General features: G+C 44.4%; 1 protein-coding gene across 1 annotated transcript in view; it reads left to right on the top strand.

The window, feature by feature from the left end:
- SCFD2 (sec1 family domain containing 2) overlaps positions 1-17,265 on the top strand; it is a 456,513-nt gene that overhangs the window by 407,471 nt on the left and 31,777 nt on the right. The window contains exon 6 of the mRNA XM_025887412.2: positions 14,857-15,002. Coding sequence (XP_025743197.1) covers positions 14,857-15,002 — 146 coding nt within the window. The remainder of the gene's footprint in view (positions 1-14,856; positions 15,003-17,265) is intronic.

The raw sequence follows: 17,265 nt of genomic DNA, 5'->3' as shown, positions 1-17,265 counted from the left end.
TTTCACACTCCCTGTCTAAAACAGATGAATACATCTTTAAAAAAAAAATAACATAAAGTGAACTCACAAGAAAAGACAGTGAATAACAGAACAGGCAGCACATAGCAGCAGCAGAAGTGAAGGTGATCAAGGATCGGCTGACGCTCAAGAAGCATGGATCCAGCAGACCCAGTGTCTGGGAGCTGAGGGAGGAGAGGAGCGGAGTGGTCTTGAGTCACTTTGTGGAGTCAGACTTTGCAGAAGAACCCACAGGGTATGGGCTGAAGGGACCAGCCTGACATGGGAAGCCAGGCAGCAGCATTCACCATGGCTTGTGGAGAGAACCGAGTGGGTCTTGGCAGGACCCAGAAAGGCAGACAGACCTGACTGTGCCCAGGGGAAGAAAAGAGGTGTCTTAGGATCTTTTGCCAAGACGTCCATTGACAGAAAGGTAGTCTAAATCAGGGCTATGGCTGAGCCTGTAAATAAAGAAGAATGTGCCGGAGCCCACGTTTAATAGCAGAGACCATCTTGTCTGTCAGGTTTCCTTCCCCACTAGAAATATAGACCCTGCTGTTGACCTCATCAGAGATAGGGAAACCCTGAAGACTGCATTGAAGGGTGAAAAATGAAATTGAGCCTACGATTTCTGCCAGGAATCAGAGACAAGGGGACGAGGTTAGGCAGGCAGAGCTATGGCACCCAGGAATGTTCTTTCGGAGGAGGTCAGTTCAGGTAGCCAGGAATAAATTACACCACTGCCCAGGGGCCAGCCTTCCTCCTCACCAGCCAAAGGGAGCAGTACTCTGGGCAGCCAAGAAAAAGAAAAGGATGAAACTGTGTGGTGCTCTTCAGAATTGGAATATCTTTATTGTTTTGCTAATGTGAAACTTAAATTATATGCTTCTTTGAAAAATCAAAATGATGCAGAAGTACATAAAGTAGAAAGTCAAAGTCTCCTAGAGGTAACAACTCCTAACAGGAAATCGTCTCATTCAACAGCTGTTTACTGAGCACCTACCACATGGCAGCACAAACAGTATTTTAGGAGGTTCACATACTCCATAATTAAAACAAAGATCTTTGTCCTTGTTGGGCTTACATTCCAGAGCTGTGCTGTCCAATACGGTAGCCGCTCACCACAGGTAGCAATTAAATTAATTAAAAGTAAATACAACTTAAACTTTAAGATACCCCAACCAGACCAGCCACATTTCAAGTGCTCCATAGCCATACGTAGCTAGTGGCCACCTTATGGAACGACACGGATATAGAACAGTTCCATCCAGAAAGGTTTATTGGACAGTGATAACCTGGAGGACTGATGACTGTTAACATATTATTCTGGAACGGTGTACACAAATACACAGATGGCGTATGTGTATATATGTGCCTATATAATATACACTTGTGTTCATATGCATGTATATATATGTATATGCATGTGCGTACGTATATATGTACATGTGTATATATGCATGTGTATATGTATACATGTATACATGTGTATACCTATGTATATATGTATGCATGTGTGTGGATATATATACCTGTGTGTACATATGTATGTATATATGTATGCATGTGTATACATGTGTATACCTATGTATATATGTATGCATGTGTGTGGATATATACCTGTGTGTACGTATGTATGTACATGTGTATATATGCATGTGTATATGCACGTGTGTATACATGTGTATACCTATGTATATATGTATGCATGTGTCTGGATATATGTATACATGTATGTATATATCATATACTTGCCTGTATATATGTATGTCTGTGTGGATACATATTATATAAATATACATGTGTTTATATATTTGTGTGTATACATGTATGCATGTGTGTATATATATATAGAGAGAGACATATCTAGGTTATGATAGTGTGTGTGTATATTAAAGATTTATTTATTTTATATATATTAAAGATTTATTATATATAAATACATAAAAGATATATATACATATTAAAGATTTATTTATCTATTTTAGAGAGAGAGCACAAGCAGGAGGGGCAGAGGGAGAGGGAGAGAGAATCTCAAGCAGACTCCACACTGAGCATGGAGCCCGACACGAGGCTTGATCTCACAACCCTGAGATGACGACCTGAGCCAAAACCAAGAGTCAGACGCTTAGCCGACTGCACCACCCAGGCGCCCTATGGCAATATATATATTATATAGCATAGGTGCTATACCTGCTGTTCTGAAACCTACTCTTCTCACTTAATAATCTGCTATGGGCATCTTCCTTTATCAATAAATAACCGATCAAACACATTAGTTTTTATCCTCAGATTGATAGATGTTTAGTTTCCATTTTTCACTACTATAAGCCATGTAACTGTGACCACCCTGGGAACTTATATCCACGTACGTCTCTTCAGCCCCCTCTTAACAAATTCTGCAAGGGGGACTGAGAAAATACACGTGGGCTACAGAGCGCTCAGGGGGAGCTCCGTGCAGGTATGACTGTGCCCGCCTTTGCCGAAGGCCCTGCAGCAGCCATTTCAAGGAGCTCTTGCTGCCTCCTGAGATCAGGCCCTGAGGCTTTGCACGGCCAACAGCCCGGACTGCCCTAGCTTGCCTCTGGAAATGCCACAGCCAACAATTCTCCATAGAGTTTTGGCTCTGTTTAGGTTTTGTTGTTCTCTTCAAAAGACATACACATTTTGGGTCGAGCCACATGTTGCATTTACTGACCACCTCCTGGGTACCTGGCTCCACGTGAGGCACCAAGCCCATTGAGTTCTGAAAAACGTCTCGTTTTATGAGCTCACAATGAAACCTTTGTGACAACATGCCTGTTCATTAGACCTGGTTCTGCGCTATCCACACAGTTCTGTGTTGTTTGTTTTTTAACCTGGAGAGAGGCAAGAATTGGTGTAGAAATGAAGGCAGTTACGTGGTGGTGTGGAAGAGAGCAGTCAAACGTTACCAACCTGGACACTCTGGGTTGGTTGCTTTGTGTTCCCCCAGTGGAAGCCCAAAGAAACTCTAACCATTTTGGAGTTTTTATTTCTAAACTAACTCCCAACTCCCCTGCGGTGTCAAGGCTAGGGAAGCTGGCACACTAGGCCTTCAGATCACAGAGCTGTCCAGAGCTCACTAGCTCTTCAGTCCCTCCACATCCGCATCCTTCAGGGGGAAAAAGCACCTACTCTGAGCCCAGGCCCCCCTCACTCACCCTCCATGACACGTGCTGGACATAGAGTCACTGTGAATACAGCTGTGGACTCAAGAATGCCCCTGCCCAGAAGCAAGTGAAAGCCCAGAAACCCTAAGACTTTGTGATCATTCATTTTTGCTGCCCTGGAGTCTTGCGATCCAACTGAGCTGTCTCCCTCAGGGGCTGGAGGGGATGGCGGAGAGAGACCGTGCTTGGGACCAGGTACAAAGCCCCCAGAAGGCTGCAGACAGTGCCCACTCTACCATGCAGGAAGCCTGGCCCCATCCTCAGGGTCAAGGAGGCAGGGAGGAGAGCAGGTGCCTTCTCTGCTGCTCCTTCCAAGCTCCCGCAAACTTCAGTGTGACCTGAACCCTGGGTTTCGGGAGGCAGGCATCTGCCTGTCGGCTTGCCTGAGTTCTCTGCACGTGTTTCTGGGGTCCACCCTCAAGGTTTTTCCTTGCCTCCAAGAGAGATGAGGGAAATAGGGTCCTCTTCCCCTTCTCCCGCACGCCACGGGCCTCCTGGCAGCCCTCCCTGGACTTTGTCCCATCTCTGAATCAGGCATGGCTAACCCACACTCTAATCCACACTGCCTCCAAAGGAAAGTACAGAGAAGTGATAGATCAGAGGCCTCATTTAGAGGGAGCTTAAATTTCAGGCGTGGGGATGCTGGCTCGGTTCAGTGGAGATTTACCACAGCAGGTGCAGGGGAAGCTGAGCCTGAGGCAGAGAGGGATTTTGTGTGTTGGGGGAGGGGAGAGATGGGGGCTCATTTGATCTGTCTGCTACTGGGAGAAAAATAAACTCCATTTGCTCTGCTATTCTTTTAAGAAACAAAAGGGATGAAAGAAACTTTAGGCCAGTAAGCTTCCCTTTTATTCTTCCCTTTTTCTCAAATAGATCAGAAAATGATCCCATACTATTAACCACCTAGCCTTCCCTTAAAATATAAATTAAAAGAACACCACTGTTCCTCCATACTTACAAATCTCATGATAACAAGCTCAGCAAGGCTGGAGCTCAAGATACATAATGGAAAAGAAAAGACTTAGGTGTTTTAAAAACTCCTCTGAATGACGGTGAGAACAAGAGGCAAGGAGGGTCAGACAGTAATTTGAAAAGCTTTTAAATGTGCCATGATTTTGACTTTTGATTTCATCCTTTCCTACAAATGGACAATTAGCCGTAGCACAGGTTTGTGTAATTAGCAGGCAAGCCAAACCCTGAGTGATTTATTCATCGTAACTTGGATAAGAGGGCATTTCCCAGTGACACGTTACAGCCAGAAATGACACCACATTTTCCCCACACTCTCAGTGTTATTAGCATTCCTAAAATAAAGTACAACCTTATCTCTTAAAAATCCTTCATGGGCAGTGCACCTCTGGTACTGTTTTTAAGACCAGCAACAAGACTGGACCTGGGCTAAGATTCAGAAAGGAGCAGAAATAGTGCCCTGCAGCATGGTCTGTCCGTGCTTCCTTCCTGGCCTGCACCTCCAGGAAGCCTTCCAGGTGATCAGCTGCCTCCGCATCAGGTAGAGGAGCAGCCCCTCCCCCCGACACATACACACACCTCTGCACTGAAGCATAGGGAGGGACAGAGTGTGGAGGGTAACAAGGGACAGGGCTGGCCACAGTGGGTGGCACATCAGCACACTTCTTGGAGGACAGACGGGCTCAGCCTCTAGCAGGTCTCAGAGAGACCATCCATGGAAGGAGCCTCTGGGCTTCTCTTTGCCTTTCTTTCTGAAATGTCAGATTCGCCCATCGGTTCCGAAACTATGAACTTCCCTGCTAAAATAAAATTATGGCAGTCTTTTCCCAATGCAAAGAGAAATAAACTAAGCTTATGGCAAGGTTTCATTCCTGGAAAAGGAGCCCAGAGTCGAAATGATATGAGAGAGATCTGATTTTCCTGTGGTGATAAGCGATCATAGGAGATAATATAACCCATCAAAAACTTGATGCCTGCCTTGTTAGAGAAATGGCCTCACAACATTAGGTATTTCCTTTACTCTGAATGCTGAGCTTCAGGATCTCTTTGTCCAAGGTGATTTGGCTCGATTTAATAGGATCCCATATTCCCAGCATATGAAACTGTATTATTTAATATGATGCAGTACCACCAATTTTTACAAAGTCCTTCGTGCCTCCCTTACGGAATCACATAATCTTAAGATCAAGAAACTATGATTATAGTGAGGGCAGTCAGAAAAGCTGCCTTGGAGAGAGTGTTCAGAGGCATCCTAGAGGGAATGTTTCAAAATAGCTGGGACCGGTTCCTCGTTTCAGCGATGAGTCAGGATTGTCTGTTTCGCTGCCTCCTTGGCCCTTCCTGCAGCAGGCTTTACGATCAGCATCAAGGGCTCCGCGTCCCATGGCCTGCATCCTGCTCTCTGGGCCTCATTGACAACTTGACCTTGCACCCTGCCATTAAAAATGCAAGTTCCAAAGCATATTCCAGGACAGTTCTTCTTCCGGCAGGCTTCCCCACCACATGCTTTCTCACGAAAGAGCCTCAGCGCTCAGGCCAGAATCCTGGGCAGTCACAACCTCTCGTGACTGTACAAGTCTTTCCCGGTCCACGACACATCCCAAACCTGCCTGAGGATCAAAGATCACAGCTGTCACTTCTTCCTTTTGTCAACGGTTTTTAAAAAACCCAATTTGCTGGAGGCTGAAAAAGTGGTGCGACTGGTTTTTGTTTGGTAGTTTTTAAGATGATAGTGGATCCATTTAAAAGATTGTATGATAGATGGTATAAAGCACAATTATATAACACCCATGAACCCACCCCCCTGCTTACTCACCTACCCCACCCCCCCTGCTTACTCACCTACCCCGAGGTCACCACTTCTCTGAGGTTTGTATTTATCATCCTTGGTCTTCTTAAAACAGTTTTCTCTCCTCTGGGTCTATCTCTAAACCATGTAGCATTTAGTCTTGCTTGCAGAACGTCCAGAATTTATGTGGCCAATTGAGGTGGCTCTTCTAAAGTAGCCTTTTCGGGACTTGAGCCACTTACGTGTGTAGCCTGCATTTGCTCAAGACCATCAGGGAGCTCTTTATTTGAAATTTCCTCCAGAGCTCATTTATTTGCTCCTCGAGAATCAGTGCTGTTGCTTTACAGCACGTTTGGCCTGATTCAACTCTCTTTTTCCCTATCACCTCTCTATTTCCCCCACTCACTTAGGAAATACGTAGTGGGGCCTTCTGGGAGCCAGGTGCTGTGCTAGAGCTCGGCGGTAGACCAGGCAGAGCCCCTGCCCCCACAGGAGCTGATTGCCAGCCTCCTCTCGTTTTCTCCTGTGCCGTGTGAACCATACCTTAGTCCACAGGCCAGAAGATTCCAGGCCCTTGAGCAGGATTCAGTAAATAGAGAGGCCATGCATTCAGCGTGGGGCTGGGAGCCTCAGGGGAGGCTTACAGAAGGATTCCAGAAAGTAGTCAACCTCCATGGGCCCTGTCCTGGGCCCTCTGTGGCCTCACCTGGATATTTCTGACTCCAGATTTCTCTGTTAGGCCAGCTTCCCCAACACACTCTTCCCAGCACAGTTATGCCATTAGCTCCACACCGGCTGAAAAGGCCCTGCCATGTGGTATGGATCCAGGACTCTATAATGAAAGAGGAAATCAGCCCTGTAGGTGCTAGAGTCTGACAACCCAGCTTATGACTTTATAGCAGAAAAACTTAAAAGTCCCATGAGGTGATCATGCATTAGATTGATGACACAGATACAGTGCCTGTGTATAAACATGGAACCTCAGAAATATGTTTATAGATATACTTTTTTGATTTATAGATGCTGTAATATAAATACAATGAACACAAATAATATATGTATAATTGATGTATTCACAACCACAGGACCTATTCACCAGAATGACTGACATTCTTCAGTCCATCTATAAAATAATGCCAACACCCTGACCCCTCATGGCTCTCAGGCGATCTCCACGTGCGGGGCACATCTGCTCTTCCTGGCTGCCTTGTGTGATTCCCAAGAGTCATCAGCCTGCTTAGGCCGGTAGTGCTTGTTATTAAGTTGCACACTGTAATGAAATGTTCCCGCACTCTGATGACATATGAATTCAAAAAGGAGATCATTTTGGTAAAAATCAAATGGAATGCTTTTGAAAGACTCAGTCAAGATGAGTCACTTTAAAAACGCTTTTGGATTAGGTGTGAACAAGGTGACTGTAGAAGACTGAAGGAAAAAAGTTAAAATCTAGAAGAATTGTGCTCTCAGATTGTGCGACAGATGTCTTTAACTTCTCGTTCTACGTGAAATGGACTCAAGTTGGAAATTGTACATGGCACATCATGGGTTTTTTAAAAGGCAGGACTCTATTCAGAACAGCAGACAATACTCACAGAGAAGACCTTGACCTTCCCTTGAAGATTAGTGAATAAAGGGACATTTATGATTTAAATTTTAAACAAAATTATATATACATATATATGAATATATAACATATAATGTAAATTATGTGTGTGAGAGATTGATTTTTCATGATCCCCCTCTCTGAAGGACTCACAATCACCTATGGGTCCCCAGCATGTTTAAAAAAGAGTTCTATTATAGTTGTACTTACAAGCTTATAGGACTGCCCTACTCAAGGGTGGTTTATATGCAGTAAACCAACCTCCCTGAAAGATTTCAGATGTGACGGCACTTGCTAAGGTTTATTTGGTTTTCTATTTCGTTTGGTTTTGTTTTCATTTGCTACACATGTATTGAGAGCCATGAGAAAAGAGCCTAGTTTAGAAACAATGGTTTGGAGAGACAAAAAAAGGCAATGTCATCCTGCTGGATGGATGAGGAGGTCATGACCTCCCAGAGCTCCGTACTTTCTGGCCAGTCACACTCCCAGCCGACCTTTTCTCTCACTGCCCCTGGAGCCCACGGAGTGGAGACCCCTGCTCCGGGGCTCTGCTGAGCGGCGGGGGGGCCAAGGATGCAAACTAGGAAGTGGCCTGATGTTCCCAAACTCGGGGGCGAACAGAAGGATGAGGAGGCTAGTCTTGGATAACTTGGATCCAGATGAGAAAAGAGCCTCTTGACGAAGCTCAAGCATTTTTTGACACTAGCTCTTCCCAATCAGATGCGAGGGGCCTTTCATCCTGGGAGGAGAATAATATTGCTGAATGGGGGAAACATTTCAAATCCTGTTCTAGCCACGCCCCCAAGCGAGGGTGTGTGCGCATACATGAGCGCGTGCGCGTGCGCGTGTGTGTGTGTGTGTGTGTGTGTGTCTGTGTTTCCGAAGGCCTCCGATGAGGGCTGCTTCAGCTCCAGTCCAGACAAAGGCCTTGGACACAGCAGCCTTCTGATAGGAGACGCTTTATTTTCCTTAGTCCCTAAGGAGTAAAACCAAACTTAGGAAAAATAGGTTCTTTTGAAAAGGCTCTCCAAGCACCCGAAGGATTCCAGCCTGCTCCCTGAGAGGGCAAACAACAGAAGAGAGCTAGGCCGACTGATGTAGGGAGTGCAGCTTCGTTCCAGCCATCCCAGGAGGATCCTTAGCTATTCAGTCTTACTCCATTTTCGCTTTGTCGTGGCTGGAAATGTGGGTCCCTGCTGTGTACAGAGCCACGGAAACCACTGTTCTCTCTCTCCCGGCTGAAGTTAAGGGACTTCAGATAAGTGGAGACGAGGGAGAGGGCAACAGAGGAAGGAGATGCATGGGCACAAGAGCCCTATTTTGTTGCTCTGAGGAGTAACCGACCCCTCCCGGAGAGATCGCCAAGCCCTCCAGAGAAAGAAATTGCAGGGGTATGAGTCATCCCCCATTTCAGAAGAACACAGGGGTGCCCTGGGGGATCGGGGGCCTCCCTTATCAAGACGTAGGCAACTGAAGTACACAGATCGTGCTTGGCTAAAGGCTAGGATCAGCTTCTGGTTCATTATCTATTTAACTAAGTGGATTAAATGAGAATTGACTGGAATTGTACACTTAAGAGTTCCCTTACAAAACACTGTTATCTCATAAGCTGGCTTAATGGAACAGGCTGTCAGGGGCTTATTAGAAGTAACTGAATACAGTGCCTTACAGAGCAAAGATCCAAAGGAGGGTATACAGCCAGGCTGGGAGACCTCACACCTTCTGTGGCTACAAAAGACAGGCCTGGGGTATGACTGCAAACCCGCAATGTTAGCATCGACCCCAAGGGACAGGCACAGGTCTTCCCAAGAAGAAAGGCATTTGCTACTCACTCCATTTTAAAAAGCATTTCTTCGCTATTAAGGCTGAATTAAGAGTTTCATTGATCTTTTATATATGTGGTCTCAGCACATTTGAAAGACGACAGAGTAGAGTAGCTAACAGGACCATCTTTGGAGTTAGACTGCAAGGGTTTGACCCTTAGCTTTGCTGCTTATTAGTTGAATGGCACTGTGTTGCTTAACTTCTCTAGGGCTCAGTTTCCCCATCTGCAAAGTGGGAATGCTATCAGTAGCCCAATGCCATCATTGCGTTTCTGTGGAGATTCAGTAAGCTGAGATGTACACACTTCTTAGCATAGCGCCTGGCATAGTGAGCGTTCAGTGATTACAGCTACTGCTCTTGTCGCAGAAAAAATTCATCCCATTTCAGAGCTTTTGGGCCCACATCACCTTTAGCTATTGATTGCAGCATGAATCTGGAATGGGCCGCATGCCCAGAGGGATTCTGGATGGTGGGCAGTGGTGGACATGGAGGAGCTCAGGTCTGTGATCAGCGGGACATTTGGACACTGACTTTGCCAGGGATGGTGATGTGACCTTGCGTAAGTCACTTATCTTCTCTGATCCACATTTCAAAAGTGTGTGTGTGTGTGTGTGTGTGTGTGTGTGTGTGTGTGTGTGTGTGTCTGTGAGTGAAACTTTCATTACAGGTTTTGGGTGGGTGAATGTAAATCCTGCTTTTGGTGAGGATTGATATAAATACGAATAATGCTCAGAGACCGGCCTGGTGTTCCATGTACATTGTGGAACACTTGCTTTGAGGATATCAGCCACATTGGAAAGAGTTGATGCTTTGGACGGAAGTTGCTTGTGTGCAGTTAATTTGAACAATGAAAATAATTGACTATTTTTCCAGAAAGTTTTACTTTATTTGTGAATTTAGGACTTTTTATTTTCTTTCCAACAATGTGATAGCCTTATTTTTCTGTTGGGTTCCTCTGAGCTTAATTTATCAGTAATCTGTAAATGTTTCTGTCAAACAGTCTGCTCCACAGTTGACCTAACTCTCTGCAATTACACATTAATTTCAATGAACAGTCCACAATTTCCATGAATTATCTATAATTTTCAGTAATCTATAATCCAGTAGATGATTCTATTCCACTCAGTCTGATGGATAAACATCATGTTACTTTCCAAAAAATTAAAAGAGACCATATGAAAGACTGGATGGATCTCTCTATTTGATAGAAAATGAATTACTTTAAATAAAAAACTTAGCCTAGGGGCACCTGGGTGGCTTCGTCAGTTAGGCAGCTGACTCTTGATTTCGGTCAGGTCAGGATCTCAGCGTCCTGAGATCATGCCTCACCTCCAGCTCCACGCTCAGCAGGGAGTCTGCTTGAGATTCTCTCTCTTCCTCTCCCTTTGTCCCTCCCCCACTCAAGCTCACTCTCTCTCTCTTTCTTTTTTTTTTTTTTTAAAGATTTTATTTATTTATTCATGAGAGACAGAGAGAGAGAGAGAGAGAGGCAGAGGGAGAAGCAGGCTCCCAAGGAGCAGGGAGCCCGATGCGGGACTCGATCCCAGGACCCTGGGATCATGACCTGAGCCGAAGGCAGATGCTTAACCATCTGAGCCACCCAGGCGCCCTCTCTCTCTCTTTCAAATAAGTCTTTAAGGAAAAAAAAAAGATTCTCTCTCTCCCTCTGCCCACCCCCCCACACACTGCTTACGTGCTCACACACACACTCTCTCTCTCTCTCTCTCTCTCTCTCTCTCTCTGTCTCAAAAAAGAAAAAGAAAAATTAGCCTATTAGCTGAATCGTGTTTTAGAGGAATTGAAACATTGTGCGTGGTATTAGGACAAGTGATGTCTTCTTATTTTCATGCCTTTTTTTACTTGAAAGACTAGTACAGAATGTCCAACACTTACATATAATTGGTATGATTTCTCATATTTTAAATGGCTCAGGCTGAGAGTTTAAGGAACGAAGCTTATATGAATGAGTGAGAAGCCATAACTTTCCAGGGTTTCTCCTGATTGGTTATTGACTAAAGTGCAAGCTGGTTTGTCTCAGCCAGGGCTGCCATGCCAAGGGTAAGCATGGTGTGATATCAGCACATACCCTGTACCTGTGGATCTTAACTCTTTTTGGTTATAAGCCTCTGTAAGAAGCAGGAGGCAGTTATGGACATGCTTCTCAGAAAATGACACTTTCTCCTTTCCACAAAGCTTGACATAGAATGCTGGGGAGTTCGCATGATCTCCTGACTTCCCCTCCACCTCTCCCCTCCCCTCACCACAGTTCACTGAACATGGAGGCTTCCTCTCCCTGTGCTTGACCACACTGATTTTTTTTCTTTTTAATGACACGAGTTGGATATTTCTGGAAACCAGGAGTTAAAGACTAGTCAGAGAATTTTCATGATACGATGAGAAATATACATATTGGTCTTTGTCCCCAGTTCCTGTCACACAGCTACGAGAGCCCTTGGAATCTCCAGAGCGACGGAAGTGTCTTGTATGCTAGTGGGTTGACTAGTGGTTGGGGCCCCTAACAGCTTCAGGATGGACGGCTGGTTGCCAGAAAAACAGGGGCATGTTTAGAGAGTTGGAGTTTTCAGCCCCACCCCCAACCTCCAGGGAAGGGAGAGGGGCTAGAAATTGGGTTAATCACCAATGGCCAGTAACTGAATCAATCATGCCTACGTAATGAAACCTCCATAAAAATCCTTAAATAATAGGCTTGGAAGAGCTTCTGGGTTAGAGAACACATCAAGGTGCTGGAAAGGTAGAACGCCTGAAGGGGGCATGGAAGCTCCAAGCTCCTGCCCCTTAACATTGCACTGTGCATCTCTTCCATCGGACCGTACCTGAGTTGTATCCCTTGTAATGAACTGTCAATAGTAGGGAAAGTTCTGTGGTAAAGTAGGTAGTTTCCTGAGTTCTGTGAGCCGTTCTAGCAAATTATTGAACCTGAGGAAGGGGTCATGGGAACCCTCAGTTGGTAGCCGATCTGTCAGGAGTGCAGGTGGCCACCTGGGACTTGCAACTGACATTTGAAATGGACCTGAACCCTTAAACTGCGGGGTCTGCACTAATGCTATGTAGTTAGTGTCAAAATTGAACTGAATTGTAGGACACTCAGTTGATGCCCAGAGAATTAGAGAATCGATTGGTGTGGGGAAAAGACCCACACATTCAGTGTCAGATGTGTTGTAGGTAAAGGCAGTTCAGAATTTTGCCCTCCCTTTAAGAGTAATTATAATATAATGTTCCACAGTAATTAAGGGTACAAGTTCAAGTACTCACATGCCACCTGGCTGTGTCTGCTACAGTCAGGCTCCCTTGGATGTTCCTATATACTTTAGATGCACTCCATTTTAGTTTAAGCTTGTTTGGATCTACCTCTACTCCCTAAAAACAATTTCTCCCTATCAAAATCAACAAGCCTCTCCTCACTTCACACCCACTAGGATCAATCAAGAAGGGTAATAACGAGCATTGTTGAGGATGCGGAAAAATCGCAACCCTCTTACACTGCTGGTAGGAGTGTCAAATGGTGGGGTCATGCTGGAGAACAGCCCGGCAGTTCCTCAAAAGGTTAAACACAGAGTTGACAACTCTATGGCAACAATTCTACTCCCAGATATATATCCAAGAGAAATGAAAATGTATGTCTACACAAAAATTTATAAAACTAGCAGCATTATTCATAATAGCCAAAATGTGAAAATAGCCCAAATGCCCATCAACTGATGAACGCAACTATAAAATGTGGTATATCCATAGAGTGAATATTAGTCAGCAGTAAAAAGAAATGAAGTAGTGTATACTACAACTTGGATGAACCTTGAAAACATTATGCTAAGTAAAAGAAGCCAGTCCCAAAAGATCCTATGTCCTACGGGTCCATTTATATGAACTGTCCAGAAATGGCAAATCCATAGAGACAGAAAGCAGATTGGTGGTGCCAGGGACTAGGAGGGGAATGGAAAAAGGGAGTGACAAGTTCACAAGCATGGAGTTTCTTATTGAGGTGATAAAAATATTCTAAAATGGATTGTGGTGATGATGGTCATACAACTATGTGAATATACTAACAGCTATTGGACTATACACTTTAATCGTATGGTATTTAATTTGTATGGTATATGAATTACATCTCAATAAAGCTGTTCCCAAAAAAGAATACAGGCTCCCAAAAAAGGATCCAGGCTATGTGTGTTTGAACACCTGTGGAAGTTCTGGTGTCCAGTGACAGGGATTTGGGTGCAAGTACTGTAGTTGGAAAGATATTTCAGGAAGCATAGTCAGGAAATAGGGAAGCGAGATAGGGAAGGAAGGAAAGCCAATAAAGGGACATTAGTGAGTGAGTTATCTTTGTGGGCACCTGGGGCTCCATCCTTCTGGGACTGAGCAAAGGCTTTGGAGACCACCGTTCGGAATTGTTCCTCCAGGGAATGAGAAATCTGGGTTGTTCCAATGAATGCCAACTTCCTAGGACTTCCAGCCTGCCCCACACAAAGGCCAAGCATGCTTCTACAACCAGAGGAAGCCCACAGACAAGAAGAGAGACAGAGACAGAAACACAGAGGCAAATAGAAAGATAGGCATGCAGGGACTTGAGGTAGGAAGCAGAGTACACAAGAACTGTTCCCCAAACCTACAGTGATGTCTAGCGTGACTGAGCACTGCCAGGGTCTGCTCACAGGGGTGTTACCTAACCACTCTGTACCTTGCTTCCTGCATCCTTAAAATGGGGAAGATAATAGCACCTATCTCATAAGGGTGCCGTGCGGATGAATGAGTTAACGTATCTGAGTATTTGAGACAGCCAAAAAAACTTATCTTGGAACTTTGTTTTTTAAACTTCTGACTTATCCATGATCATTTCTCTTCTGAATGGGCTTCTAACAAGATAGAGAAGAAATCCAGCTATTATAAGTGTCAAAGAAAAATAGAATCATTGCCGAGAATAGTCTTCTTATTAGGCCCTCTTTGTGTGTTACCAGCTTTGAATGGCTGCCTTTTGAAAGGAACCATATGCTTTGTGAGCACATTAGGCAGATGCCCATCCCAGTAAGATCTGTTCCCAGAGCAGCTCTATCATCTCTCAGTCTTGCTCTTCTATTTCCCAAAAACTGTTGGCAGGATTCAAGCAAGAGAGGTTCATCACAGCACTCTTTGGTACTTTTCTTTGTGTCTCTCCCTATTTTCCCAAAGCTATGTTCTGAGGATAGTAGACCCTGGGGAGCTTTCTTTCGGTGAAGCTTCAATAGTGTGGGGACTGAAGCCAGTGGCTGCCATTCCAGGCAATTCTGAGTTATACTTCTGTCAAAGGCATTTACACTTGGTATGTTTCATTGCTCGTGGAGGATTAAAACCACCCAGTTGGGGAACAACCAGGGTAAAATAGGGTTAAAAAAAATCCAACTGCATTACATCGAGCTCAAGCCGTCATGATTAAAACCTAATTTCAGGATGTGTTCACCCAAGAAAATCTCTCTGGATTGTTTCAGGCTGTGACTCTTCAATTAAGCTGACATTTCACAAATGCAAAATTACTACAGATGAGCTCTTCGCCTCGCTTCGGGATATCGCTGGAGCTCGGAATCTCATGAAACAGTTTAAGTCTGTATATGTTCCTGGAAATCATACCCACCAGGCAAGTACATATGTTTTAAAGTAACCATCTAATCTGTGTTGGATTTTTAGGATTCAGAGACCACAAAAGGAAATTTCCATCTTAGCCTATCTAAAACGAGGGATTTGTTCTAGATGAACTCCAAGCACCCTTCCAGTTCAGAGTTCTGGGTTCCCCTGAATGTGAAAGCCTCTTGATTCGTTTGCACTCATAGGCTTGATACAGGGAGATGAGCACCGGATTGGGGGCCAGCCACTGCTCTATAGCTGTCACATATTTGGTAACCTTAAGCAAAAGTCCCTTTACTTTGTTGGGCCCTAGTTACTATTGGTGCAGGGGAGGGGCTGTGGCCTTCTGTGATTCCCAAGCTTCTAGATCTAAGCACTCCCTAAACATTCTGAACAATTAGAACAAAATTACTTAGTAATACTATGGCAAGGAAAAAAGAAGTTTGTGACAGCAAAACCTTTGTTATTAACATTCCCCCACCACTTCCTAAGGGCAGTGGGGGAACTTTAGAAGGGTGTTTTGAACAGTGAGTAGGAAGATGGTATGAGAATCCAAGATTATAAGCTCAATGAGGGAGGGGCCCCAGAGAGACCCAAAGGGAAGCTTAAGGAGTGAAGAAAGGCTGGAGTCATGGAGGCTGGGCAGTCTCTGTTGGACAAGGGTAGAGACACAGCTAAGGTTCCTGGCGGCCAAAGATAGCTTTGAAGGAAGAACAGATGTTTCTGACGGGAAAAATAATCCGTGGAGTGTGTGCAAGCATCTTCTCCTTCATCTCCCCATGAGATCTCAGTAAAATCCACTCTGTTTGCTATGGCTCCTTGGGGAGCTGAATGTGCTGTTAGTGGGGACGCTGCCATAGCGAGGGGTTCAGCGTCAGGACGCTGACCCTTTAAGGTGGGCATATAGATGAGAGCTAAGGTTATCTGCGATAGTAGCCTAGCCAAATTCAGACTCTTCCTCCCGTATATTGTTACAGTACTGATACTTGAAGAGTGCTCCCACATTGGGCTTGTCCTTTGATCCTCACAAGAAGTAAGCCAGGAAGGCCACATGACTTGCCACAGAACCACAGGTGGCCAAGGCCAGATGCCAGGTTTTGGCCGCCACTACGAAACTTCCTCCCCACTATACCATGGATCTCATGGAGGCTCTAGAAGTACTGATTGATGGTGCTGATGGGCATCTGAAATCACCCACCAACATATGAAAGACCTTGGAGGCTGGCTCTCAACTTAGTAACATAAATTCCCATCTTTTGTTCAATGACCTGAGAATGCCACCACCACAAAATACAGATAAAGTCACTCAGATCATTCATCGTATGTAGTTTGGTCATTAAAAAAATCGCCAATGTTAAATACAGCAGTATGGACTAGTTCTAGAAGACACAGAACTGGTGATTTATGATGAGATTTAGACCAAAGAATGTCAAGAAGCAAGTGGCTGCTATAGTTGGCAAAGTGCAAAGAAACCATTAAGTTAATAAGCTCTTCTCAGTTTTATGATTATCATTGTGACCAATTTAGCCAAGTTCACATAAATATGCATTAGCCATGAATCTTGGGCATAATTAGGACAGTGATAAATTTCCTAGACTTAATCTCCCTGCTGCCAACACTGTCATTTCTCCGGACCCCGGAACCCTTTCCTGCAGCCATTGCCTTTGGAAAATGAACTTTTCCTTTGTTGTATATACTCTTTTACAGTGAGTCAATGACATCAACCCATTAACTGAAAATCCTAAATGTCAGTGAGCAGGAAGTAGGGGCAAGGTGGGGAGTATGTGTGTGTCTGAAGGGGATTTAGTAAATAATGATACAGACACATGCTCTGAAGTGTACACTGTGCAGCCATTAAAATGAATGAGACAACTCCAAGCGTGCTTAGCAGGACTCTATGTGAATCCTTGGCTCAGGCTCTACTTCTTGGAGAACTCAGACTAAAACAGAGGTTTATGATCTGTTAGGTGAAAAAAAAAATGTAGATCATTCTGTCAAGCATTTTTCTATTTTTGTTTAGAAAATAAAAAAATAAAAAGTATATAGGTATGTATATTTAATAATTCTTTAAAAATTAAGGAAAACTTTCTAATGGTTGCCTTGTAGGGGGTGGGAAGGGTTGGATGGACAAGGAGGAACTCTGACTTCCTGCTTCATGTGGCTAGAGAAAGAGTTTTTGATGGGATTATCGGTGATTTTTACGTGTTTGGGTATTTTGATAATTTTTTAATTTAAAGTTTTCAATTGTAGATGTAAGCCCAGTGAGGACAGGAATT

Source organism: Callorhinus ursinus, unplaced genomic scaffold, assembly GCF_003265705.2.
Source record: "Callorhinus ursinus isolate GAN/ISIS: 27379988/994484 unplaced genomic scaffold, GSC_fseal_2.0 scaffold4, whole genome shotgun sequence".
NCBI lineage: Eukaryota > Metazoa > Chordata > Mammalia > Carnivora > Otariidae > Callorhinus > Callorhinus ursinus.
The sequence above is the reverse complement of the archived record's forward strand: the minus strand, read 5'-3'. Positions and strand labels throughout refer to the sequence as shown.